This window comes from Mesoplodon densirostris, chromosome 3 (assembly GCF_025265405.1).
Source record: "Mesoplodon densirostris isolate mMesDen1 chromosome 3, mMesDen1 primary haplotype, whole genome shotgun sequence".
Lineage (NCBI taxonomy): Eukaryota > Metazoa > Chordata > Mammalia > Artiodactyla > Ziphiidae > Mesoplodon > Mesoplodon densirostris.
Genome location: NC_082663.1, coordinates 142,110,635 through 142,138,522, shown reverse-complemented (window position 1 = coordinate 142,138,522; position 27,888 = coordinate 142,110,635). Strand labels below are relative to the sequence as shown.

Sequence of the window (27,888 nt, the reverse complement as noted above, 5' to 3'; positions counted from 1 at the left end):
TTGTGCTTTCTTTTGCCTGGTTCTTCAGCAGAAATTCCCTTCCTCCTTCTCCCAGTCCTCTGCTGGGTGCTTCTTGTGTTTTCTGCGCTCCTTGCGCGATTTGTGGTGGTGATGCTGGTGGTGGTGTTGGTGGTGGTGATGGTGTCGCCGCATCCGATGGGATCGTCTGGCTGCAGGGAAGCGAGGGATGACAGGGACGTGGCAAAAGCTGATGAGAGGTGGGTGGCCTGATGGGACAGGCTTCCTCGGGGGAGGGGGAAATGGAGGGAACACCAGGCAAGCTAGTAAGTTCTCACTTATCTGCAAGGCCATATTATCAGGCAGACATTCAACCAGCTCAATGTGTGTAGCCATGAGATGCTTAATTGGAGACTACAAGTAGCTGGAAACTTTTGTTGGGGTGTCTGGGGGAAGCCACTTACGTTTGGTGCAGACGATTTGGGGCCGGTCCCATTTGCCATTGCTCCGGCATCGGATGATGGCCACATGGTGCTGGGCAAATCCTTCATCGCACTGGTAGCGTACAGTGGCGTGGACGTTATACTTGGCCTTGCGGGCACCGATGGGCAAGGCATTCTCCACTGCTGGAGGGGGACCACACAGCACTGGGGACAGAGGAACCTCCAGTTAAAGAAGTGGATGGGACTGGGGCTGAACTAGTTTCATCTCTTGTTGAGATGAACCCTCAACAGATCCCACCTTTTGCCCAGCTGTGACCTCAAAGGGCTAGAAGTGAATGTCTCCTCCACCCAAACCAGGAGCTGCTGAGGGGCAGGAACCTCCTGGACACATCCCACCCCCTAATTCTTGTGCATGATGGGAATGAAGGAGATGGGAGGCAAGAATAATCTGAGCAAATGAATGGAAAAAAGGATATGAAAATTGGCAAAGAAACAGAAGCAAGAATGAAGAAAAGTATAAGAAAGGTGGACTTGAGAATATACATATACATATATATGTTTCCTTAATATGTAAAGAGCTCTTAGAAATCAATAAGACGAATGAACCGATAGAAAATTAGGCAAAGGAAATGAACTGGTAGGTCACAGGAAATCAAATACATATAAACAGCTTATCAACATATGAAGAGCTGGTTATTCTCATCCCCGAAGACGTGCAAACTATGATAACAATGAGATACTGTTTTTCAGGACTTAGATGAACAAAGAACAAAAAGTTTGATAACACAGAGTTGGCAAGGGTGGGGGGGAAATGGGTACCCTCACATAGTGCTGAAGAGTGAAAACTGGGCTGGACTGACTCCTACATTTACAAACTTAAATAAAACAACCAACCAGTGATAGGTAGGAGGGAAGGTCAGGGGAGAAGGGGTGGGAGGGAGAGTAGCAGCATACCTGTGCCCTTCTTACAGACATAGGGGAGGTTGTAGTTGCAGGGAACATCATTCCAGTGCCCACTCTCATGTGACACCATCACCACACAGTCCTCCCCACCCGCGAAGAAATTGTCGGGCTGGTTCTCCCTCCAGTTCTCATATTGCTGTAAGAATGGGGAGCAGGGGGTGCTCAGGGGACATGCAGCCTGTCCCAGGCTCTGGCACTGGCACTGTGCGATCCCCCTGGCCAGACCACTCAAACTCTTAGGGACTCAGTGTTTCCATCTCTACAATGAGCACTGTTCTGCCTGCCCTGAGGGTGGCTGCCACTACAGTCCAAGTCAACCCTCCTCTACCTGCGAGGCTGTGGTGCCCTCCTCCCTGGTCCTCCTGCCCCGGCTCACTCCCTGACAGTCTGTTTTCCACATGGGTCACTCATTGTTAGGTAAATAGTTGAACAAAAGGTGACCTCAGACTGGAAGTCCAGGAGAGCTTCCCTGAGGAGGCAACAGGAGAGCTGAAGGAAGACTCAAGGATAAGAACAACGCAGGTAGGGAACAGAGTTCTAAGCAGAGGGAATAGCTAATGCAAAGGCCCTGAGGCAGGACTGAGCTTGTCCTGTCTGAGGAACAGAACAGAGGCCAGGAGGGCTGGGGCTACTTGATCCAGTTTGAGTGTAGTCAGAGGGTGGGCCGGGGCCAGTTCTCATGGCAGAGGAGAGGAGGTGGATTTCTTTTCTAATTGTGGTGAAAAAGACATAATATAAAATTTACTAAAGTGAAGCCAGAGGGCCGGTTCATTGCAGCTTACCCAGAACTCTCCATTCTAGGCAGGGCCCAAGTCAACAGTCTGACTGCAGGGACCCAGGTCCCCAGGCTGCCACCACTCACCAGCCCCGTGTTGTCCGTCCACTGGAAATCCCTCTCCACGATCCTGTCGTTTAGGCCGATCCACGTGTTTTCACGCCCAAAACCTGTGGGGTGGGGTGTGTCGTGAGGGCTGGGTACTTGCACCTCCCCCAGCCTAGGTTGCTGGCTGGAGGTCAGGTGGGGGGTGTGGGAGGGGAGACTCAGCCCCCTCCCCAGCCTGAAGGTGGGCTGGAAGGGGAAGTGGATGAAGATGAGAATGGAGGTGGGGGGTACCCAGAGCCCCTCCCCCAGTTTTGGGTTTGAGCTGAAGGGGAGGACCCCAGCCCCTCTGCCAGCCTGGGGGGCATGGGCTGGAGGCCACATCCCCCCATTCCCTAGCAGGCTGAGGCTCTGGCTGCCCTCATACTTGGGGAGTGGGGTTGGGGCATGGAAAGGGCTGGAATTTGGCTCCTGGCCTTGTCACAATTTGTGGCTTAAACAAAAGGCCAGAGGAAACAATAAAGACAACTCAGATCTTTGCAGAAATGAGAGAGTAGGGGCTAAGAGAGCCAGCGAGCAAGGCTGGACAGGGCAGGCAGGTGAATCTAAATGAGCCAGTCAGTCACTGAGGAGGGAGGAAGCAGCTGGATGCATGTGTGTTTGATTACATAGAGGAAAAAAGCCAGTGAACCAGGGAATGAACAAATTAAAGAATTAACAGGGGATGGGATGGGGAAAATGTGAATAAATAAATGGACGAAAAAGGGCAGAAGGAATAATGAGTAAATCACTAAATGCTGGATATAGTTTATGGGACACCCCTCTTTCTCTAAATCTCTGCTCCTCCTTCATTTCATCCCCTGCACCACAGATGCTTCTCTGTCACCCTCTGTCCCCTGGCCCTGTTTTAACTGTCATCAGTGCCCTGAGAAACAGCTAAATTTTAGGATAGACTTATTTAATTAGATATTTACTTGTTTGACTATATCCTCTTCAAGAACGTCACTCCCTAGGGACAGGACAATGTGTGTCTCTGTGCCTGGAACAGTGCCTGGCACATAGCAGGTGCTCAGTAAATAGTCGGAGAATGAATGAAGTGAATGAATGAACTGACAAGTGAATAAATAGACACTTGAATTAATAAGTGGTCAGGGCTTGCATTAATGAACATAGCTTCAGAAAGGTAGTGTCTTCAGGACCCTGGGGGGATCCCATGACAAAGGGACTGTAAAGGCCACCCCTGCCCACCCCAGAGTCCCTACTGTTAATGAAGCCGTGTTCTTCGGGTGAGTGGATGCTGGTCAGGTGGCCGGCTCGACGGCGGCAGTCCCTCTCGGCATCCTCCCATGCCCGCCGATGGGCGAAGTAGCGGTAGCAGTGGCCCTGAAACTTGTGCCAGCCATGGTCACAGCCCTCTGTGTCTGGGAGGTGGAAAGGGAGCATGAAGGGGGCTGGCCTCAAGCCGAGGCCTGCCTTGCCAGCCATGAGCACACCAGCCTACCAGAGAGAGGGCCCAATCCAAGGTCACTGTGGGGCTAAATCAACCCTCTCTCTGGGCCCATCCCCCAGACCCCACTCTGTCCCCCCCCCTTTTCACCTCCCTCTTCCCATATTCACTTCTTTTCTCTGTTGCAGGAAGAGATTCAACTGGAAGATCATTACACCCATCCCCTCTTATCCCAACTCTAATGTCTCATTCTCTGATCTGGCCGCATCCTGGGACCTCAGGAAATGGTCTCAGGAAGGCCTAAAATTTCCCTCCTGGGAAAAAACTCAAATAGACATTTCTCCCAAAAAGATATACAAATGGCCAACAAGCACATGAAAAGATGCTCAACAACGTGAATCATTAGGAAAAACAAATCAGAATCACAATGGGATACCACCTCATACCCACTAGGATGGCTATAATTCTTTTTTAAAGGAAAATAATAAGCGCTGGCAAGGATATGGAGAAATTGGAACCCTCTTGCATTGCTGGTGGGAATGTAAAATGGTGTAGCCCCTGTAGAAAACAGTCTGGCAGCTCCTCAAAAAGTTAAACATGGAATTACCATATGACCCAGCCATTCTACTCCTGGGTACACCAAAAAGAATGGGGAAAAAACAAAAAGAATGGAAAACAGGTATTGAAACAAAAACGTGTACATGAACATTCATAGTAGCACTATTCACATTAGCCACAAGGGGGAAACAACCCAAAGGTCCATCAAGTGGTGAATGGATAAACAAAATGTGGCCCATCCAATGGAATACGATTCAGCCATAAAAAGGAATGACACTGACACGTGCTACAATGTGGATGAACCCTGAAAAACATCATGCTGAGTGAAAGAAGCCAGATACAAAAAGATACACAGCGTATGACTACATTTATATGAAACATATAAAATAGGCAAATCCATAGAAACAGAAAGTAGATTAGTGGTTGCCAGGGGCTGGAGGGGAGGAATGGGGAGTGATGGCTAATGGGGACAGGATTTCCTCTGGGGCTGATGAAAATGTCTTGGAACTAGCTAGAAGTGGTGGTTGCACAACATTGTGAATGTACTGAATGCCACTGAATTGTACACTCTAAAAAGGTTAATTCTATGTTAGGTGAATTTTATCTCAAGAAAATTATTCACCTCCTGCCTGTCTGTTTCACGGCCATGGAACCAGAGGCAGAGATCTGGAGCTCCATGTGTGGGAAGCTTGTGGTCCAGCACCCAACCCTGCTCCTGGTGCTGTTTCTGGGGTCTTGGCAGAGACTCACCTTTCTCACAGAGGCTGCCCCCGTAGCTGGGGAGGCAAAGGCAGACGAAGGCGTTGACCTCGTCAATGCAGGTGCCTCCATTCTCACAGGGGCTGGAGATGCAGTCATCTATATCTGGAGGGGAAGGTGGGGCTAAGTCAGAGGCCAGCCTCCCCGTGGCTCCCAGTCCCCATGGAGAACCAGGCAGAAGATGCAGTCATAACCCTACCATCTATCCCAGACCTGAGTACAACAGCGGTGGTCTGCACTGATGGCCCAATGACTCTGGAGGTCAAGGGGGTGGAACCTCACACAACTCATGTGAATTAGCATCAATGAGAGGAGATGACACTGGGCTGGCTGAAAGCCAGAGTGTGCAGGACGTTCCCCCTGACTCCAGAACAGTGAAGGTGTGTCTGGCAAACAGACCCATAGAATGTTGAAGCTGAAGGGTCTTCAGAATGTGGAGCATTTACAAGAATTGCACAGAATCACGAAGTTGTTTGTAGGTACAGGGAGCAATCAGTTGAGCACCTCTTCTCCCAATCCCTGTGTAGATAGTGCCTGAGGCATGTACGATGCCAGGCAAGTCACTTGCCCTCTCTAAGACTCAGTTTCTTTTTTTTTGCAAAGTGGTGATAATAATAGCACCTCCACAGTGGTGGTTGTGAGTAGAGTAAATGGAAGAGCTCAAGAAATTATATCATTTATAATTATTGTTATAATTTCATAATTTGTCATATGTCTTGTGTTGGGCTTTGGGGCTAGCTTCCAACAGTTCTGGTGGTGGTGCCTATACCCCTGCCCACCCAGGAGAGAGTAGGCGACCCCCTGGGGCCCTTTGCTGGTGGGAGTCTGAGCCTTACCATCCTTTTGTCTTCCCCTTCCCCACCTCTGCCTGGTAGTAATGGGAGGCAGCACACCAGAGCCTCAGCCCTGAGGATGAAACCTCAGACGGTTGTTGCTGAGGCTGATTTACTGGAGCCAAGGAGTGAGGGAGGGGAAGGGAGCATCTGAAGCCAGCATTTTGTGATCCCTGATCCTCATGGGGATGGCTGCTGGGATAGACCCTAGAGCTCTGAGTCAGACAAGTCTGTGATCAGATCCTGAGTCTGGGGTACTCACCGATCTCACAGTTCTCTCCAGCAAAGCCCTGGTCACAGCTACAGCCATACATGGTGCCATTGGCTTTACAGGTGCCCCCATGCAGGCAAGGGTTGTTCTCACAGGGATCCGAGGGAACTGCAGGATGGACAGGAGTATGGGAAGGAGTCAGACCACCAAGTCTGCCTCCCAGGGAATCCAGACCTCAGACCCCTAAAGGCCCTCTCGTTCCACCCCTCTCTGTGGAGTCCCCTCTATAACTTCCCAATAACTGATTGCCAACTTCCTCTCACATACCCTTGTGATGAGCTTACTCTTTCCAGGAACTGGCCAAAGCACCTGTGGGATGCCCTGGCTATGGCAAAGTCCTTCCTTGGACTGAACTAGAATGGGATTCCTGCAGCTTCTCTTAGGAAGTCTTCTCATAGAACATGGTTTAAGTGTCCTCCTTGACTTATCCCCATTTTTCTAGAAATACCCACTGGTCATTGTGCTTCTCATACTTTGGAGCAAAGAAGTGGACATAGGTTCTAGATGGGGTCTGAACGGCACTGGGACCAGTGGGAACCATCACTTCCTTCATCCTTGTGGCTCAACCTCTTCTGATGCAACCTCAGTGGTTACAGTGTGGAGAAGTGGTGGATTATAGCAGTAATAACCATAGGCTGTGCAGTCAGAGAGGCTGGTTCAATTCCTGCCTCTGCCACTCACTAGGGAACCCTGGGCAAATTACTTCTGTGAATTTCAGTTGCCTCATTTACAAAATGAAAATAAAAACAGCTCATCCTGCTCTCCCAGTCCTGACCATAATGCCATGACTGGCTCTCTGTATATCAGCCTGGGGCCTCTTGAGGGGTCTCAACATTGCTTGACACGGACAGGGCATCCAGGGGGAGTTGAATGTGAGGCCCTGTCCACCTCTCTCATTCCTCAGCTGGGTTTCCCTGGAGGCAGGAGGGTCACCCCTCCCCATCTCAGGGGCTCAGAGGCCTTGGTGGGTGGTCTCTGGACCACCCTGGAGTCTTGGAGGGGCAGAGCAAGAACCCCCATGTACCCCAGATGACCCCTATCCCTTGTCAGGACAGTGTCAACACTTCCACTGCAAGATACCAGAAATGAGACCCAGAGAAGAGCAGGGCCTAGCTCAAAGCCACTCAGCAGGACAGTACAAGAGCCAAGACTGGCCTACGGGGCTCTGGAAGCCCAGTTTAAGGCCCTCTCTCCAGGCCCTAAAACCTAGAATTTGTTTCTGTTTTGTCCTGGTCTGGAGGCCCACAAGAAACTGAGACGATGACAAGCAGTTACCTCCTCCCTGATCTTCTGGACTCTGCCTTCACCCTTAACAGGTTGCTCTCCCCACAGCTGCCATCTCTGCATGGCTCCTCTCTCACCTCCTTCAGGCTTGCTCATCCTAACCCCCCTTCCAAAACCAAACCACCTGACCACTCCTTCTCTAGTTCCTTTGGCCTTGGGCAAGCTTACCCCCTCCCCAAGACCTCAGGGCATTTTGTTTTGTTTTATGTCAATGAAATAAGCATCTTAGAGCCCAGTGATTGAGACAGAGACTGTTGTCAGACAGCCTGGATTCAAACATCATCCTGGATTCAAACATTATCCCTCCTCTGCCTAGACTCCTCCATGGCTCCCCATTGCCCTCATAGGAAAAGCCAAAATCCTTACCTCAGCCCACAGGGCCTGGTGCAATTTTCCCAATATCTCCCTGGCTGATCCTCCTCTCCCTCCTTCACTTACTCCGCTCCAGCCACACTGACCCTACTGTTCCTCCTACACACCAAACACGGTCCAGCCTCAGGGCCTTTGTACAAGCTATTCCGTCTGCCTGAACTGCTTTTCCCCTAGATCTCTGCATGGCTCCTCTCTCACCTCCTTCAGGCTTGCTCAAATTCATCCTAACCCCCCTTCCAAAACCAAAACCCACCCACGGGCATCCCTCACCCCTTGCTTTACTTTTCTCTTTTATATTTATTACTTTCTAACCTCCAATATAATTTATTAGGACCATCATTTCTTATCCATGCCTCCCCCCAGAGCTGTGATGTTCCACATGCAGCCACGCACAGCTATTTAAGTTTAAATTAATTAAAATGGAATAAAAGTTAAAACGTAGTTCCTCAGTCACACTAGCCACATTTCAAGTGCTCAGTAGCCACCAATGGCTCGTTGCTATTGTATTAGACTGCGTAGCTCGAGAACATTTCCATCACTGGGAAAGTTCTAGAGCATTGCTCTAGAATGTCAGCTTCCAGAGGACGAGGGACTCGGTCTCAACATGGTGCCTGGAATACAGCAAGCACTCAATAATTGCTTGCTAACTGCATAAAGGTAGCTGCTGGCCTGCCCACAGTGACTGAAGCCGGTCCCTGGGGCAGTGGCGTGTACCACCACGGATGGCCAGAGAGGCCTGTGGCTATTTCTGTGCCTGGTGCCGCCCTGGCACGTGCAGGCACATGCGTGGGGCTGCCAGGCGCCAGGACGTGTAAGCCCCACCAGGTGCCCCGAGCTGCTGACACCTGCCCACAGACTGGCGGTGACTCAGTCGCTTGCTGGTGCTGCATTTATTTTTGGCTTCATTAGCATTTCTGCTGCAAGCAGTAGGTGAGTAGGCGCCCAGGTCTCCCCCAGCACTGGCTGCCTCCCTCCACCCCGGCTGCTCATGGCTTGAGTCTGGAGCTGAAAAACCAACAAAGTCCAAGACAAATCCAGCCGTGGCCCTGGGGGCTCCTTTCAACACACTTTCCTTAGCACACTTCTTTGTGGTTTCCCTCCCACCTGACCACTCCTTCTCTAGTTCCTTTGGCCTTGAGCAAGCTTACCCCCTCCCCAAGACCTCAGGGCATTTTGTTTTGTTTTATGTCAATGAAATAAGCATCTTAGAGCCCAGTGATTGAGACAGAGACTGTTGTCAGACAGCCTGGATTCAAACATTATCCTTGACACTCCTCAGCTGCATGACTCTGCACAAGTCACTTGACTTCCCTGTGCCTCAGTATCCCCATCTGTAAAGTTAGGATCGTACTAGAACTTGTTCTTCAGGACATTAAAAAGATTAACCAAGATGATTCCACTAAAGTGCTCAGACCAACCCAAGCACAAATGCAGTCACCAATAAGCATAAGCCTTTATTGATGCAAGTGCCCCTGCCCAGGGTCCACCTGCCTTCTGGGCATCTAAGAAAAGAAGATGCAGCCCCAGACACAACCCAGAGATGACAGGGTGGGTGATGAAACCCTTCATCCGCTGTTTCCATCACCACGACACTTTGCCTTCAAAAAAAGGAGCAAGTGGGGCTTCCCTGGTGGCGCAGTGGTCGAGAGTCCGCCTGCCAATGCAGGGGATGCGGGTTTGTGCCCCGGTCCGGGAAGATCCCATGTGCCACGGAGCGGCTGGGCCCGTGAGCCATGGCCGCTAAGCTTGCGCGTCCGGAGCCTGTGCTCCGCAACGGGAGGGGACACAACAGTGAGAGGGCCGCATACCGCAAAAAAAAAAAAAAAAAAAAAGAAAAGAGCAAGTGTTATTGATTGATTGTAAAACCAATCGTGTTAATAAGAGTGTTTTGCAATTCAGAAAAAGTGTGACTTTTAATTAGCTGCTTCTTCTTCGTTTTTTTTTTTCTTATGCTCACTTGACCGAAAGAATAGCTCAATATGGCAGGACCTAAAAAATAAAGGCCTGCAGTTTGCAGGCTGAGTTATGGGCAGACCTGGCCCCAGGAGAACAGGGTGATGGCTTTCTCTGGACTCCGCTGGGCATACAGCAACCAAGGCACATGTGGATTTGGGTACCAGTTGAGGTTTGACCACTGACTAGCTGGTAGTGACATACCTCCCTGAGCCTCAGTTTGCTGTCTACAAAATGGGGGTAATGCCCACCACTCCCACCCCTTCCCAGCACCCACTTTACCTGTGGCTTGAGGTCCCCCACGTTTTGCACCACTGAATTCCAGCTGCAATTCAACACTTGTCCAGGAAGGCCTCCCTGCCATGCCTCCTCCCTCCGGCCCCACCCCAGGGGGGTTGCCTGTAACCAGCTCTGTCTTCCCCAGACTGAGGCATCGCTGAAGGCAGGACCCCAGCATCACACAACACTGTCAGCTGAGAGTGGTCATGAACATGATTTGCTGACTGTACTCATCCCCAAAACCAAACTCCGCCCAACACCTCATCATCGCCTCATTACTCGCTGTGCATAAAACACATCAAACGTAACTTCACCTCCTGGCCTTTGCCCAGGCTAGTGCCTCTGCCAGGAATACACTTTCTGTAATTCAACTCTGCCTAATGAACTCCCACATTCAATATCATCCCCTGCTAGAAACCTTCCCAGGCACCCAAGAACAATCCTTCCTCCCAGCTCTGGCCTACCCCAGCCCCTGGTTCCTGAGCACAAACACAGTGACCTGGATGAGACCACGAGCTTCCAACTCACCCTCCTCTGCACTCCCATTTGCAGGGGTTCCTGGCAGGGCTGGCTCTTCTCCACTTGCTGCCTCCGCCCAGAAGCTCTCCACACCTGGGCTCCCCGCCAGGACCTCCAGCTCAAACTCCTCTGGGCCCAGGGAGGCAGGCAGCAGGGTGCTGGGGGAGTCCCACGGCACTATAGGCTCCCCCGAGGAAACTGAAATGGGCTTGTCCTTGCTGGCTGCTGTCGGTGTCCAAGGAGGAAGAGCAGGCTCCCCTGAGGGGCTGCCCTCATGTGGAGGCTCCAAGCCTCTCAGGGTGCCCTGGGTCACCATCTGGCCCTCCGGCTCTGGATGGGGTTGGGAGCTTGAGGAGGCCATTGTGGACATGGCCAGGACCCCAACCTTGTCCTCCAGGTCCAGGGACATGAGGGACATCACCACACTTGTATCCACAGCCATTTGAGGGCTCAAGGTGGGGCTTTCAGCTCCCTCAACCACGTGGGATCCACGTTCCCAATTCCCACCAGCACCACTGGTGTCTAGTGTGGCCATGGAATTCATGGGACCCACTGTGGCTCCTCCATCTGTAGCAGCCGAAGGCTCCAAACGCGGGGTGACCTTGGGCATCAAGGAGACCCCAGGGACCCCCAAGGGTGCAGATGGGGAATGGGGGTCTAGCCCTTCACTGTGCAGTGACGGCCACATGCCCTGTGCCTCGTCCATGTTGGCCTGCAAGCTGGAAGTGGGGGTCTCTGCTGTGTTGAAGACCCCAGCCTCAGACCCCAAGATGCCTCTGGTTCCCATGGGCTCAGTGGCAGTCTCAGTGGGAGTGACGGCTGCCACCACATTGCCATCCACAAAAGCCTGTGGGTTGGATCTGGGGTGCTCAGCTTTGCTGAGCCCAGTAGGGCTGGTCCCCCCAATTTTTCCGAAGTCTGCTCTGAAGGAGTTAGGACCAGCTCCAGCTTGTGTGTCTGTGGCTGCCTGCAAAGGAGCTGTAGGACTTCCTTCTCCATGGCTGCTGAGTGTCAGGGATGTGGCCTCTCCACCTTGTCCCATCAGGCCCGAGGAGGAGGGCAGGGAATACACTTCTGGATGGATGGGATCCTGGGGGCTGGCCTCGATCTCTGAGGCAGGGGAGGGTGGGGCAGCGGCCATGGCTTCACTATACCCCTTTACCTCACTGGCATCGGTGGGGAGGGGCGTAGGGTGTGACAGGAGCCACAGTTTGGGGGCACGAATCATGGCCATGACAGGGAGGTCTGGAGAAATGACTGTGGGAGAAGCCTCCCAGCGGGCAGTGCTGGGGCCCTTCAAGGGGTTGGGAGCCAAGGTAGTGGCCTCCGAGGAGGACCAGGGCAGGTCGGGGGTGGCTGGCCTCACACTGGGGCCCTTGGCTTCCTCTAGTTCCAGGCCAAGGGTGATGGGTGGGACCATGGTTGGGGGCCACAGCCAGGGCTCTGGGGGGCTCCTGCCACCAGGGGAACCTGAAACAATATCAACAGTAATTATAATTATCTCTCAGCAGCTTCTTCTGCTGATTGTCTCCTTGGCTCCAGGCCTGAGGAAGAGGGGTCTTCTGAGGCTTGGTGAGGCCAGGGGACCCAAGTGTGATTCAGAGCCTCCTCCCCTGTCCCCCTTACATCCCCAGGCAGGTCCCATCTCCCCCTTGGACCCCACTCACCAGCTCCAGGCACATCCACCTCATTGGTCAGCACAGCCCAGGGGCTTTGGCTCCGGCCACTCCCCAAGGCATCAGTGGCTCCTGTGGCCAGGGGAGGCTCCACGTAATTCCCAGCAACCTCTGGGGTGGGGGGCTGGACGCTGGCCTGGAGCACCCCCTTCAGCCCTCGCTGGGGTTCCTGTTGCTGGAAGTGGCGCCCGTTCAACCCTTTAAAGCGCCCCCTCCTCCTGGGCATGGGGCTGGCTGGGGTTGCCTCTGTGTGCATGCCCACCACAGTGCCTGCCTCCATGTTGCTGGGGGCGGGGGACACCGTGCTCAGCCACACCTCCTCAGCCTCCAGAGCAGGCCTTGAGGCTAGTGTGAGGCCCCCAGTGGCAGGACTGGGGGTCTCTCGAGACTCCTGCTTCTCTGCCAAGATCAGAGGCTCTTCTTCCCCACTGGACACCAGAGGCTCCTGGAAGTCTGGGGTGACTACCTCCTCCTCCTCCAGGCTGGACTCCAGTTCTTGGGTGGGGGGCCCTTCTGCTGACAGAATCTCCCCCTCATCCCCAGACGACAGGGTCTCTGGGTTTCCATGTTGTGATGTAGGGTGATGAGCTATGGGAAAAAGCAGAAGAGGTTGTGTTAGGCCCAGGGGCTGGCTGGGAAGTTCTGCCTGAAGTCTACCCACATTCCAGCATGCTACAGCAGAGACCTTCTATGTATCTTTGTCTCTCTGCACCCCTCTGTCTCTCTGGGTTGTTTCTGAGATCCCCCGACTGAGAAACCGAGGCGCAAAGTTATCATCCTCACTGTTCAGGCTGGGGTCCACTGTCAAGGTCAGAGTCAACTGGTCACAGTAAAGGGTAAAGAGACAGCTTGGCTGGTGGGTGAAGCTCAGGCAGTGGCCAGCTCTCACGGGGGCAGGTCAGACCTAGGCCATGGCTCCTCCCACGGAAGGGAAAGCGCCTAATGGGCATGGCCTTCCAACGAAGAGATTCCTCCCCCCCCCCCGCCCCCCGCACCGCTTACACATAAGACTCAGCTCCTTGGACTTGAGGTTTTCAGCTTCTGAGGGTGTGGCCCCATCCCTGGTCCCATCCCTGGGGGTGTGGCCTTGCTCAGGGGTTATGGCTAGTTGAGGCATCACTTCCTCCCCAGCGGGTGCTCATAGGCAAGTCTCCAGGTGAGAACTGCTCCATCCAGGGGCGTGTCTCTCAGACATCTCTGGAGACATAGCCCACCCACTAAACAGGACTTCCCCCCAGAGCTTGGTCTTCTCTGGGGCTCTTCCTCCTCTAAGGCGGGGCTCCTACGGTAAGCTTGTCTCAGGGGTATGACCTTTCCCTCGGGGCGTGGCTCACCGCGGAGCAAGTTTTCTTGTGTCTCTCCCCTGCCTAGCCTCCACCTCTACTAGAAAGCAAAGCTCCCGGGGGCGCGGCCGGTTATCAAGGTGCATGCCCTTGGGACGTGGCCACCCGGGGACGCACACTCAAGGGGCGTGGCCTCACGCGCACCTCGGAAGCAGTAGGCGTCGTAGCGCTCTCCCGGCGCCGGGAAGCCGGTGCGGTTGGCGAAGCTATAGACGGTGCGCACGCCCGGGACTGGGCCCCCGCAGCGTCGGCGCGGCGTCTGGATCGGGTAGCGCACGCTGCCGTCGGCCAGCCAGCCCGGGTCGCACTGGTCCAGGCCCTCATGCCAGGCCAGGTGCAGCTGTCCTACCGAGGCCAGCACGGCGCCCTGGCGGCGGCACTGGGCACGCGCGCCGGCCAGTGTCAGGCGGCGGGCCAGGCCTACGTAGAAGACCTCGCCTGCGGGAAGGCGCGGGAGAAGGTCAGTGGGGCCCCAAGAACCTTCCCACGGAGCCCGGGAAGGGGGTCCCACCACAAATAGCCCTGATCTGGCTGGATGTGGGCTGTGGCAGCCGCAGCTGCGTGCCCCCATCGCCAGAACATCACTGTCGTTACCTCTCATGCAGTGCTAAGAGGGGGCTTCACTTTCTTTTTCAAGTGAGGTAACTCAGGCCCCTTAACGAGTTGAGCTTCAGAGAGAGGGAGGGCCTTGGTGAGGCGGGCTCAGTGAGGAGGGAAGTAGGAAGAGGGAGGGGGGGCAGGAAGGGGGAGAGACTCAGAGAAGGGGACAAGGCCTCAGAGAGGGAAGAGGCTCAGAGAGAGGGAAGGGGCACAGAGAAGGAGAGGGGCTCAAGGAGTGGAGGAAGGTTCAGGGAACCGGTGGGCTCAGATCATGGCTGCAGGTTTAGAGAGGGATGAAACTTAGGAGAGCTAGGAAGGACTTAGGGAAGGATGGGGGTTAGGGAGGGTAATGGGGCTCAGGGAAGGGGGTGTTCTGCCAGCCCCAGACTTACCCCCCAGCTCACGGGCAAAGCAATACACATCGTAGAGTTCCCGTGGGTCTCGCCTCCCATAGTTCCTCACCCCTGGAAGGCTGCTACGGTCACCATAGCAACCAGGACGGGACTGGGTGATAGGATACCTGACAAGACAAGGTGGGGGTCCCTCTCAGATGTGTGCTCCTGCGGCCCCCAAGGACCATCTTTCTCCAGGGGCTAGCTCTCCATCTCCCCACCCTGTGTACCCCCTCACCGAACAGTGCGGTCAGAGAGCCACCCGGCATCACAGTTGTCAAAGCCATCCTCGAAGGCAGCCTGCAGGTGCCGCGGGGCTGCAATGGTGGCCGAGTTGAGACGGCAGGCCTCCTGGGCCTCAGCGAAGGTCAGCGAGTAGCGATCCTGGGCTGCTCGGTAGTGAAACACAACACCTATGGGGAAACATCCAGGATGATTTCTGCTGTAATCCTCAAGAACAGACCTCGCTCTTGCAGAATGCCCCCCCCCCAAGTCTGATAATAACAGACCTGCTGCCCTACACTGCCCTGTACCATGTCTGTTCACTCAGCAACAGGCATAGTGCTAGGGTGATGATGGGGAGTGAGTCTGATACGCTCCCATTTTACAGACGAGGAAATGATAGCAATGGCCATAAAGGGCTAGAATTTGTTAAATATTTGCTATGTAAAAAGCATTTATAAGCATTATCTCATTGAAATCTTACAACAACCCTATGATTATCCCCATTTCCAGAGGAGCAAACTAAGGCTCAGAAAGGTTGAGGGACAGGTCTAAGGCCACATAACCTGTATGAGGGAGAGCCAGAAGTTATATCCAGAAAGATCTGACTCCAAAGATAGCACTCTTCATGCCTAGGGTTAGGCTCTGGAGGTGACAGGAGGCATGGAGAAGAGTGAGAGATTCTGCCTTTTAGGAATTAAGTACATGCATACATAGGGGAAGCAAAGGCAGCAATGGGTGATCAAATGTGGGTTTTTAAAAATATATATTTATTTATGTATTTATTTTTGGCTGCATTGGGTCTTCGTTGCTGCGCGCGGGCTTTCTCTAGTCGTGGCGAGCGGGGGCTACTCTTCGTTGCGGTGCACGGGCTTCTCATTGCGGTGGCTTCTGTTGTTGTGGAGCATGGGCTCTAGGTGCGCAGGCTTCAGTAGTTGTGGCACGTGGGGTCTAGAGCACAGGCTCAGTAGTTGTAGCACACAGGCTTAGTTGCTCTGCGGCATGTGGGATTTTCCCAGACCAGGGCTCAAAACCGTGTCCCCTGCATTGGCAGGCAGATTCTTAACCACTGCACCACCAGGGAAGCCCCCAAATGTGGTTCTTGCCCAGCTTAGAAATGGAGTCACCGGAGGCTTCCTGGAGGAGGTGACATGTAAGCCAGGACATGAAGCATCAATAAGCTCACTGTGACTCAAATTCTGATTTAGGGATGAGAGAAATGGCTGAGCAAAACAAAGGTATTAAACATTTCGCTCCATTTTATCAAGCTGAGAGCTCCCAGAAGGCAGCATCTGTGTCTCACTCATGGCTATGTCTCCAGCACCAGGCTGGCATGTGGTAGCTGCTCAATAAATGTTTGGCTGAATGAACGAACTAACCAAACCGAGGTGGAATTCTCTTCTTTCACCACTTATCAATTTTCTTTGAGGTTTATCAGTTTTGAGAACAAGGCCTTGGAAAGGGGATGATTGGGTTGACCCCATAAAATATGCAGTGAGACACTGTTGGCTGGGGAAAGACTGTGCTCCAGAACAGAGGGTGCAGGGACTTTGCTCATGGCCAACACAGGTTGAGGGAAATTGACTTCCCAGTAGGAGTCCACAGGATATTCTCCACACAACAATCCATTCATTGGGCTTCCCTGGTGGTGCAGTGGTTAAGAATACGCCTGCCAATGCAGGGGACACGGGTTCAAGCCCTGGTGCAGGAAGATCCCACATGCCTTGGAGCAACTAAGCCCGTGCGCCACAACTACTGAGCCTGTGCTCTGGAGCCTGCAAGCCACAACTACTGAGCCCACGGGCACAACTACTGGAGCACATGCTCTGCCACAAGAGAGGCCACCGCAATGAGAAGCCCGCACACCGCAACGAAGAGTAGCCCCCACTTGCTGCAACTAGAGAGAGCCCACGCGCAGCAATGAAGACCCAAAACACAGCCAAAAAACCCCACAAATCCATTCATTGATTCATTCGTCAAATATCAATTGATCATCTTCTGTGTGCCATGCCCTGTCCTAGGACTTTGCTTTAATAATTAAAAAAAAATTTTTTTGCCTTGTTCATCTTGATTGGTTAAGAAAACAGAAACTACACTGACTATTTCAACAGAAACAATTTAATATAGGAATTGGTTACACTGATGACTTATTTACTTTATATTTTCAATCCACTTTTTAAAAAGAACTTCACTTTTTAAAAACTTGTATTTATTTTAAAAGGAAATTTGTATTCCTATTTTAAATAGAAAGCCAATATCCTTTGCCTTATGTGAAGGTAGGTAACCATGAAATGGACTTAAAACAAGGTTATGAAATCCTATGAAATGCTGTGGTCCATAAGAGACAGCCAGAGGCTGCTCTCTCTTAGCTAAAAGAGAAGGAGAGGGTTTCCCTGGTGGTGCAGTGGTTGAGAGTCTCCCTGCCGATGCAGGGGACACGGGTTCGTGCCCCGGTCCGGGAAGATCCCACATGCTGCGGAGCGGCTGGGCCCGTGAGCCATGGCCACTGGGCCTGCGCGTCCGGAGCCTGTGCTCCGCATCGGGAGAGGCCACAACAGTGAGAGGCCCGCATACCGCAAAAAAAAAAAAAAAAAAAAAAAAAGAGAAAGAGAGAGATGTTAAAGAGAGAGGCGTATCCATGGAGACTTTCTTCCTGACTTTATCAGAAGAACTGAAAGCAAATCACTGTTCAGGGAGTGATTTCTTTTTCTTTTCTTTTCTTTTTTTTTTTGCCTGTGGGATCTTAGCTCCTTGACCAGGGATCGAACCTGGGCCCTCAGCAGTAAAAGTGCAGAGTCCTAACCACTGGACCATCAGGGAATTCCCCAGGGAGTAATTTCTAAGGTGACATTCAGTGGATGGGCTTCCCCATCCCAGCCTTGGCCCCTCCCCTTCCCCCAACTGACCCGTCACTTCCAGGGGCACCAGGTCCTGCTCATCCTCGATGCCCCTCACCACCTGGCAGCGGTAGAGCCCAGAGTCGCTGGCCCTCAGTGGCCCCAGTAGCAACGTGGCGTTGACCCGGTGCCGGGGGTAGGCAGGTAGTGACACGCGTCCCTGCCAGCCCTTGGCCACTCGAACCACGTTGTCCTTGGCCACTAGGATGGGCAAGTCCTGCCGTTGGCCTGATGCAGTCCGCACCTTGGTCCACTTGATCCGAGGGGCTTCTCGGGCTGCACCTGGCCGTGGCCACAGGGTGAAGAGACAGGGCAGGGCCACCAGCTCTGCCAGCGCAGCCCGCACCGACCCAGACCCCACCTTCTGCATGTGGAGCCCCTTCTCGGCAGTGGCAGCAGCAGTGGCGTCCTGTGTGCCTGGGGTGGAGAAGGTGGAGAGAGGGCCTGACTGAGAGGCAAGGACCCTCTGACTGAGGCCAGAGAGGTTAGGTTGTCTACACAACATCACAATGCCATACACAGATCTGTGATCTGCAACCCAGTCTGTGAGCAGAAGAGGGGTAATGGGGTCGAATCCCTTCATAGTTCTGCCTCCTCTCAAAGTCCAGACCCTGGAGGCCAGGGATTTAACTCTCACTGTCACTGACTCACTATGTGTCCATGGGAAAGTCACTATTCTGCTCTGAGCCATGGTTTCCCCAAAAGTTAAGCGATAGGCAGCCATTGGAAGAGAAACAGTGTTTGTGGAGTACCTTCTATATAACAGGCACTTTATAAATAGCAATCAGCTCATTTGATTTTCATAACCATCTGCAGAGGTAGCCATGTCTCATCCTCTTTTGGGGGAGTTGAGGAAATTGAGGCTCAGATACATCATTATAATTGCGTAAGGCCACAGAGCAAATCAGGAGGCATTTCTAAAGTCTGGGCTTTTGACCGCTACTGGGGAGATGCCAGGGAGAGGCACACAGACCTTTATTTCTATTGTCCCACCCATGGCAGGCATCACTAATCAATCTTCATACTATTCTCTCTCCCTCTTTTTTTCTCTCTCTCTTCAGCTCATCTCAGCAAAACAGTGAGAGGCGGGAAACTCCAGCCTCCGCTGGCAATGACTAAAAATAACCTCTCAGGTGTCTTGTTCGCTTTTGACTGTTCAAAGACTTTTTTCATCTATTCTCATTTTATTCTCCAGACCAAGCCAGAGAACCAGCAGGAGAAGGCTCTCAAGTTAAAAAGCTGCCCCATCTTGTCAATTCTCCAGACCCCAACCTCTCCCACCCCACAAGCCAACTCACCCTGTTCCCCAGCCACAAAGAGCAGCATCTGGAGAATCAGGAGGCCTGAGACCCAGACAGACATGGCCCCCATCCTGGACCTGAAACAAGATGGAGAGGAAGGAAGGGGTGAGTACAACCCTCCTAGACAGTCGGCATAAAAGGACCAATTCCTCCCACTCTACAGATCTGGAAACTGGGGCTCAGAGACGCCAGTGTTTCACTCAAGGTCACACAGTCAGCAAGCCAGGGCTGAGCCAGAATCCGAACCCAGGACTAACTGACTTCAGGATCCGAGCAGTGAAGTCCTATGATCAGAGCATGGGTGCTGGAGGGAATCAAACCTGGGGTTGTCTTTTGCCTGTTCCTTGCTGGGTGACCTTGAGCAAGTAGCTTAGCTTCTCTGTGCCTCAGTTTCTTTGCAGGTCAGATGGGGATAACATGAGGTAGTTGGAAGGGATAGATGAGTCAATATAGTCAATAGATATAAAATGCTTAGAACTGCCTGGCATGAAGGAGTAAATTTCAGCTGCTATTATTATTATTGACTTTAACATAGCCAAGATCAAAGTCCCATTTTTCAAGTCAGCCTCCGAAATCAAACTGGGGGCTCCTAGAGAGCAGCAGCCAGTCCTAGTCTGCCTGGGGTCCCCAGTTCTGGCAGCAGACTGGACTCCAAGCCAGCCTGTAATCTGGTTTGCTGACTGACACGATTCTCAGCTTCAATTCCAGGATTTGGTTGTCGCCAAGATTCTATTCCTGGTTTCTGGGATTTTTGAAGAGCTGCCAAGTCCCAGCTGGAGGAAGGGACCTCGCCCTCGCCCACCCCATCCTCCCCCTGAATTCATACTGACTGGCAAAGATGCCTTCTAGGTCCACAGAGAAACTCCAGTTGTGGGTCCAGACTCCTTTAGGGGTTGTGGCACATGAGCATAAAGTGGACAAATATCGAGCACTACCTGTAAGCAAGGCCCATTCCAAACACTGGGATACAGCAGTGCCCTCCCAAACCTCACATTCTTCCAGAGACTAGAAACCCTGGGGTGGTGGTGCGTCCCACCCCTTTGGAACCCCCTTCCCCTTCCCCCACTGGGGGCGCTCAGAAGGTGGGGGCAGATGGGAAGTTAGAACATCACCTACAAACCCAGCCCTTGTACCCTCCTCCTGATAAAAGAATAGCCAGTGTGGATGGAGTCCAGAATAGGGTCCTGTGGGGGACAGCTGGCCCCACCATAGGGAGGCAGGCCGGGGACCTGTCCGTGGTGCTGAACTCTGGGGCAGCAACGCAGTGGCACTACCCACCCCCTTGGTCTCCTTCTTGCCTTCTTAGGGCAGCATCTCGGGGTCCAGAGAGGGTGAGCAGTTTGCCTGAGACTGCACAGCAGGGCAGAGGCCAGCTTCTGGGACGGTGCCCCTAACTACCGACCTGTAAACCTCAGCAACCTCTGCCTCCATCCCGGGCTGTCCTCATTTCTCCCCCTCGGAACCCTGAGCGGGGCGGGGTCCCCTGATGGCTGTCCAAGGCCTGGATGGGTATTAGAGGGTGGGGCAGGACTCTGGGCTACGCCTACCCCAAGAGACTTTTAGGAGGGGGCAAGTTCAGAGAATTCTCATGCACGTGCACACACACACATACTCTGTACGGTTAAGAGCTCAGACTATATCCACATGACTTGGCTTCAAACCCTGCCTCTACTCCCTACATGTTGCATGATCCTAGACAGCTGCTTCATCACTCTGTGCCTCAGTTTTCCCACCTGTAAAATGGGGATCAACCAGCACATACTTCAGAGTGTTATTGTGAGAATGGAATGAGCTAAGACTTGTGAAGTCCTGTGAGAATGGAATGAGCTAAGACTTGTCAAGTCCAGGAAATGTTCACTTAAACAACAGCTTCTTAGACAAAAGCCTTGTGTACACGCTCAAATATGCAATGGTGGTCCAACAAGGTGACACACAAAGGTTCAGTTGCACTCCCCCCCACACCCTCCCACACACACTCCATCCCCTCCAGTTGCACCTCACACACCCACACCCCTTCTCTTAAAATACCTCTTCCCCAGGGCCACAAGAGGTGAGCATTTACACAGCTGTCTGGGGCTTGTCCCCTCATTAATAATGCATGAGCCTCATACATATGCAAGTAGGGGCCTGTGGGGCTTTGTGGGAGGGGTGGCCCAGGAGAGGAGAGAGAGAGACAGAGACAGAGAGAGACAGTGTGTGTGTGTGCGCGTGCATTTGTGTCTCCTCCTCCCTCACATCCACCTCCTGTCTCAAGCCACTGAGTGACGGTGAGTTTGCCAGTAGGCATTTTGTGTGTTTGTGCCTGGGTGTGGGTCCAGGCAAGGATATCCATGAGGTTGCCCCCTGTGGTGTGTGAACATGTACGAGGGTCCACAGCAGCAATATGCACTGGGTGGGGCATAGGGGACCCAGTGTGGTCTCTGGATGTGTGGGTTCAAGTACCCCTCAGCAGGGGCTATGAGCACACGTGTGTATGTGTTACTGGCCTTGGACTCAGAGCATATTTGTGTGCATGGGCTTGAGCATGGAACTCCTTGGAGAAGAAAGGAAACCGGGCTCAGAAAATCATCCCAGGTTGTCCCTTGGAGACCTGAAGCCCTGTCAGTGTCTCTCCTATTAGCTCCCCAACTCTGTACACAGACCACATCTCATACTCACCCACTCAGGGTCCACACTGCTAATCACATGGAGAGGACCCTTGCTGCACACACGGGACACATACACAGCCACACACTCTAGGCTCAGAGCCTAGGAGACACACACACTCACAGATTCACAGTGACATTAACAAAGAGAGACAATATGGGCACTTACAAGCCAGGCAGCACGTCTTCTGCACAAAGACACACACCCACGGTCTCAGGCTCCCCACATAAACCCCTCGATGAGGCCACTCTGTCAGACACAGTTCCTCACACACACTCACTCACGTAGCTGCCAGCCCCTGGCACAGACCAGGCTGGATAAATTGTGGCTTTGGTGACTGGTGGGCACACATCATTTTGTAACCTGGTGAAGTGACCCCCAGCACAAGTTTCCTGACAAAGACACAACCTTGGTCACATTAGAGTCACAGAGGACCCCGGGTCCCCCCATAAGCACACTCCTTCTCCCAGTACGGGGTAGACACACACACACACACACACACACAAAGTCCCTACCTCCTGGGGGACGCCTTCTGTTTGGAAATGTCCACAAGCCAACCAGGCTGCTGAGGTCTGGGGTCCCATGGTCTACCCAGCCCTCCCTCCTGGCCCTTGCCCCACATCCCCCGCTGGGGCCCAGCGCCAACCCTCTCCTCAGCCTGGCTGTCTCCCATTAATGCTGCTGAGAGGAACAAAGAGGAAGAGGGATGGGGATTGCTCCTGCCCAGGCTGGGCCTGGGGTCCCAGCCCCCTCCTTCCCAGCGCCTGTGCCCCCAAGCCAAGCCAGGACTTCCACATGCATCCATGTGGCCAGATGGAACGGAAGGGGTGAGGTAAGGATCTGTGTCTAGCTGTGGGATGTGGCCAGATGTGGAAGTACTGGGGTGGCTCCCCTCTAGAGACTGGGTGCTTTTTACAGGTCCTTGGGATCCATAACTGGGGGCTTTAAGAGGCTCTCAACTAGAATTCACCTCGGAGACACAATGTGCTCCCTGGGAGAAGGGACAGCACCCCAACTCCAAGTCCCAGGGAACAACAGGGACCACCTTGGGATGGAGCCCCCAGAGCCTCCTCCCTGAGTCAAGATGTGGTGACAAGACTTGAGCCAAAAAGACAGGGAGACTGCAGGGCACCCCTTCCCTGTTGGGGTTCACTCTCAGTGCAGACCCCGTCCATTGGGCTCAGGCTGGTCTGGGGGCCCCCTCCCCGCTGCAGTCCAGCCTGGAATCCTGCATTCATCTGCAAATTGGGAATCCCCACTTAAAATCGTGGGGTGTCTCAGCTCAGACACGGGGTGCCCTGCTCCAGAGTCCCCCACACAACGTGTGGATGTCCCCCTCTTCTCTCTAAACTCGGGGTGCCTCTTCCCTAGCCTTGGTTCCTAGTGCCTCCCCAATTCTAAGACCCACCCCCAGCCCGGCCCCTTCCCCATCGCGGGGTCGTCTCCGAATTCCCCAGACAACCTTGCCCCGAAATCCGAATCCCCTTAACATTCCCAAGCCCTCTCCCAGTGTGGGTTCCCTCCCCAACCCGGGGCTTCCCTCCCCCTCTAAGCCCCCTCCCCATTCTGGGGGCTTCTCTCTGATCCCCCCCTCCCCAATCTCGGGCTCTGTTTCTATTTTCAAGGACCTCTCCCCCAACGCGGCCCCCTCCCCACAACGGACCCCCACCTGGCTCCTAGCTCGGACGCATCCCGGGGCGGTCAACCGGCACAAAGGACGCTCTGGCTGCGCTCAATCCGCGCCGGGTCCACCCTTGAGCCCCGTGCTTCGCTCGCCCCAGCGCCGCCTCAGCGCTTATAAAGGGGCTGCGGGGCTGCTCTGCGCATGCGCTCCTGTCAGCCCGACGCCTCCAACTGCGCGAGGGAGGGTGCTCCCTCTGCCTAAAACCCCCTCTCTATTCCTACGACCACTCACCCCACCCCGGGGAAGACTGTTCCTGACTTCCTCCCATTCACTTCGCCCCAGGTGCCACGTTAAGTGTCCCCAGACGCCCCGCAATGGGGCCTGCTCCATCTTACAGATGGGGAAACTGAGACCCCAGGGAGCCAAAGTTTCTCCCAAGGTCACGCAGAGGGGAAGGACTGAGCTGGGATTCCAACCCTGGTCTGCCTGACTCGGCAGGTTCACCGTTGAAGCGGTTTTGACTACAGTTACTGTTTTACACCATGTATAGAGAGGAAGCTGAGGCTCAGAGAGGACAGAAAGCCCCCTGGTTCACACAGCTGGTAAGAGACGTGCAGAGTCAGAGCCCAGGTGTGTCACACCCAGAGCTGTTTCTGCCAGCACCAGCTAGAACTATCATTCATTCATCCCCTTATCTAGTCAACTTTTATGGAGCACCTGCTGTGGACCGGGTACTGTTGTTACAGAAATACTTTTGCTTTAAGCAGGCAGCATGTGCGTGTCTTTGCAGGGAGACCCCGATCTTAAAAGGTCTACAATGGAATATTATTCAGCCATAAAAAGGAATGAAGTACTAATATATGTTACAACATAGATGAATTTTGAAAACGTTATGCTGAGTGAAAGAAGCCAGACACAAAAAGTCACAGTATGAGTCCATTTATATGAAGTGTTCAGAACAGACAAATACAGAGGCAGAGAGTAGATTAGTGATTACCAGGAGCTTGGGGGAGGGGGAATGGGGAGTGATTGCAAATGGGTACAGGGTTTCCTTTTAGGGTGATGGAAATGTTCTAGAACTAGATAGTGGTGATGGCTGCACAATAATGTGAGTATAGTTAATGCCACTAATTGTACACTTTCAAATGGTAAATTTTATGTTCCGTGTATTTTACCACAATGAAAAATGGACATGAAGGAGAACAAATACTTAAAGAAATCAACCCTCTACCCAGCTGGCCTTCCTTCCCAGGGTCTTAGTTTCTCAGCACTGAGAATGGGCTGTGCTGGTCGGAGGGTCTGTGCACTCCACCAGTGTCCTGCATCTGTGTGTATGTGTGTGTGTGCATCTCTGAGGGTGGGTTTCAGTCTGGTGGGGGGACAGACAAACAGGGAACTAGATGATTCCGGCAAGATTACCAAAAAGGGGGTGAGAATGAGTGAAGGATGAAGACCCCAGGGGAGCAAGGTTGCCCTGGAAGGTCTGTAAGCGTCAGACTGCTGTTCCGGGGGTGGGCTAGTGGTGGTCCTAGGGGCCAAAGTGACACAATGGGGAACTATGCTCACTGTCCAACTTCTCATCACAGATGAGGGATGGAGGTGGGGGATCACACTGATATAAGTGTCTGCAGGTGACAGGCGGTGGGGACAGGGGTCTGGGTGACATGTGTGGGAGCTGCAGCTTGGCCTCACAAGTCCACAGTTCAAAACCCCTCTCTGGGGAGTTCCCTGGGGGTCTAGTGATTAGGATTCGGCACTTTCAGTGCTGTGGCCAGGATTCAATCCCTGGTTGGGGAACTGAGATCTTGCAAGCCGTGCGGCATGGCAAAAACAAACAAAACCCCCCAAAAAACCAAACTCCTCTCTGCAACCCCTAACAGTGATGTAACTCTGGGCCAGCCATTTCGTCTTTCTGTGCCTCAGTTTCCCTGTCGAAAACAGGGATAATTAAGAGTAACCACTTTACAGCGTTGCTGGGAGAATGAAATGGGAAGTAAACACACAAGCTGGGGGCTGCTATCATGCTGCTGCCCATTTTCCAGCTGGGAAAACTGAGGCTCGGGGAGACAGGACATGCACTTGAGGTTGCAGAGTGTGGGTAGGGGCCAAGTGGGAGTCCAGGTCTCTGGCTTCAGAACCAAGTTGATCCCCATCCTGACTCCCCCCACCCTTTCACTCCCCCACCCCCTGACTCCCCTGGCTGGTGCCAGGGCTGAGCTTAGAGGGGCTGGCCTGGGGCCCGGGAGCAGGCTGTTGCTGGGGGCTTGAATGAGGCAACCTTGCCTGGGAATCTGCCGGGCTCAAAGAGCTATTTATAGGCCTGCACTGGGAATGGGCCAACCACCCCCTCCTCCAGCCCTGAGTGCTCTCTCTGTCTCCTCTACACTGGGGCCTGGGCCAGGGGCTGCTGCGCATGGGGGGAGGGAGCAGGGGAGGGGGCTTGTGTGCCAGAACAGGAGCAAGGAGGCAAGACCCTTGCCTCCTTGGGGGTGGACAGTGTCCCCCGAAGTGCTTTTCACACACCCAAGGTGACATACTGACAGGGCACATGCAACCACATTCACTCCTGTCACATACAATGTTACCAGTAACCACTGATACAAAGTCATATGCCAGAGACACAGTGACAGCACAGGCAGCTCATATACAACCATACCCAGCCAGGCCACATATAAGTCACACTGGCCATACATAAGTCATGTCTGCTGCACAACCAAACTCACAGCTGTGAGCCCGGCTGCACCTAGTCCCTTCACACTCAAACACACCCATTGCTGTGTACACCCACCGAAACTTAGCCTTCCTGGCAGCCACAAACAGCCCACATTTGCCCCATGTTGTTTACACCCTACTATGTTTACAGCCGTGGCATTACCTACAGACAGCCAGCACCCAACCATGATCACTTGACACCAAGTCACCAACATGGAGACAGTCCCCCCGGGGCCATGCTCACAGCACAGCCACTCATGCTCAATACTCAGCACGGCCAGTCGGCCAGTCGTGGCCCTAGGTGTTCTCACGTGAACTCAGCTCAATCCCTTCATGCTTGGCTGACCCCTCTCATACCTATTGTCATCTCCACTTCCACAGGCTTCCAGGCTCCCAGGCTTGCCCCCTGCCAGGACCAACAAGTCCAGCTGGAAACAAGTGAGCATCCGTTTACTCTGAGCTGGGCCCTGTGGTACTCATGCAGGCCCCGGTGGATAAATCAGACCCGGACCTGCCCCATAGAGGGGCTGCCAGCCCAGGGGACTCCATCACCCCCACCCCACAGACCCTCCAGGCTGGGGTCTTGGAGCAACCATTACACTTATTCCCCAGGGGGAACCGAGGCCTGAAGCAATCTGAGGGCTTTTCCCTGCCCTACTCTGGGATGACAAACTCATGGGAAGTGGGACCTGTTTTCTGCCATGAGTGTGGCTGCCTCCCCAGAGAGAGTCCCTGCTGACCCATACTTGCTGTGTGACTTCAGTAAATACCTGACCCTCTCTGAGCCTCCAAGTCCTCTCCTGAAAAATGCAGAACCCATCTCAGTGGAGAGAGTGAGCTCTGGAGAGAGCTCCAGAGTCAGACTGGGGTTTGTATCCCAGTTCCCCTCGGTGACCTTAGCCAAGTGACTTCTTTGCTTCCGTTTCCCTCAGCCAACCAGAGTTACAGCTCCTGGCTCTTCTAGACCTCCCTCTGCCCCATCCCCTGGGGTGAGGGAGGAGAGAGTGCCTAGTCTCTTCTCACTAAGGCAAATGAATGGACCACTTTTGGCTGCCCTGCTGGGAGCTTAGAGTTGCTAATTCCCTGGAGAAACAGGAGGCTCTTTCATGACCAGGCACCGGTGGGGTGAGGAGGCGGGAAGAGGGTACGAAGCTGGCTTTATCCCAGTGGGCAAGGTGGCTCCATGCCAAGACCAGGAGTGGCAAGGGGGGCCCTGGGGCCATGCATATCCTCCCTGGGGAACCTTGGCTGCCAAGTGGCTGAGTGGCCATATCCTCAGCTGTAAAATGGGAGTGACAGAGACCAGCACAGCAGATTTAATGATCCTGTGGATGGAGACAAACGTGGCTTCAAGTTAAACACAGGGTAGGCTCTCAACAAATGTCAGCCACTGTTGTTATGTGTCAGCCTGAAGAGCCCACTGAATTCTCCAGCAGTCCTATAGATTTCCCTCCATTTCACAGATGAGGAAACTGAGGCTCAGAGAGGTCAACATATTTGTCCAAGATCACACAGCCAATGAGTGAGTGGCCCAACCAGGATTTGAACAGGATCTGGGCCCTCCAGGGTCCATGCTCTTCCTAAATTCCTCTAGGGGTAGGGAGTTGTTTTTTGACACCCCAGCCCCGGCCCTGAGACCAGCAGAGTCAGGTCTGGATGGCACCAGGCCATGACTGAATGCAGGAAATCCTGGCAGGCAGGGGCTGATGGGGCGGTCCTTCCGCTGGTGTCCCAGTTTCCCAGCCAGCCTCCACTCCTGATGTGGACTTGGGCAGACACTAGTAGGACACCAGGAGGACCATTCCCCTAGCCCTTGAAGAACGGGACTGGATCCCAGACCATTCAGTTAATGCCAGGAACTGCAGCCTCCTGCCAGTGGCTGCTCTGTCTCAGAACCCTCCATTCATGCAGATTGGACGGGTGTGCAGCCCTTTCTCAAACACCTTCTGTGGCTGCTTTAGGCCCGCAGGATCTGGCTCCACATATTTTATTCAAATTCATGGTCTTTCATCCAAC

At 53.4% G+C, this 27,888-nt stretch overlaps 1 protein-coding gene and 1 non-coding gene across 2 annotated transcripts; both read right to left on the bottom strand.

The window, feature by feature from the left end:
* Window positions 1-24: 24 nt before the first annotated feature.
* Window positions 25-23,231, bottom strand: NCAN (neurocan). The gene is made up of 16 exons (XM_060092188.1): window positions 23,206-23,231; window positions 18,888-18,967; window positions 17,599-18,006; window positions 14,709-14,883; window positions 14,471-14,598; window positions 13,623-13,916; window positions 12,127-12,723; window positions 11,462-11,929; window positions 10,469-11,401; window positions 6,044-6,160; window positions 4,940-5,053; window positions 3,447-3,605; window positions 2,227-2,309; window positions 1,356-1,500; window positions 423-605; window positions 25-170 (listed from the first exon to the last, which is right to left on the bottom strand). The coding sequence occupies exons 2-16, from the start codon at window positions 18,958-18,960 to the stop codon at window positions 25-27; spliced, it is 4,023 nt and encodes a 1,340-aa protein (XP_059948171.1). The 5' UTR covers window positions 18,961-18,967; window positions 23,206-23,231.
* Window positions 17,440-17,512, bottom strand: TRNAK-UUU (transfer RNA lysine (anticodon UUU)). Its single transcript has one exon. It is a non-coding gene; the product is annotated as a tRNA-Lys (tRNA).
* Window positions 23,232-27,888: the final 4,657 nt, after the last annotated feature.

Bases quoted from the DNA above. Each gene is read 5' to 3' on its own strand.
- NCAN (XM_060092188.1), bottom strand. From the start codon at position 18,960: ATGGGGGCCATGTCTGTCTGGGTCTCAGGCCTCCTGATTCTCCAGATG. The intron at 14,599-14,708 runs GTGAGGGGGTAC...TTGTCTTGTCAG, and splicing joins CTCTCTGACCGCACTGTTCG to GTATCCTATCACCCAGTCCC. The intron at 171-422 runs GTAAGTGGCTTC...GCTTCCCTGCAG, and splicing joins CCAAATCGTCTGCACCAAAC to CCAGACGATCCCATCGGATG.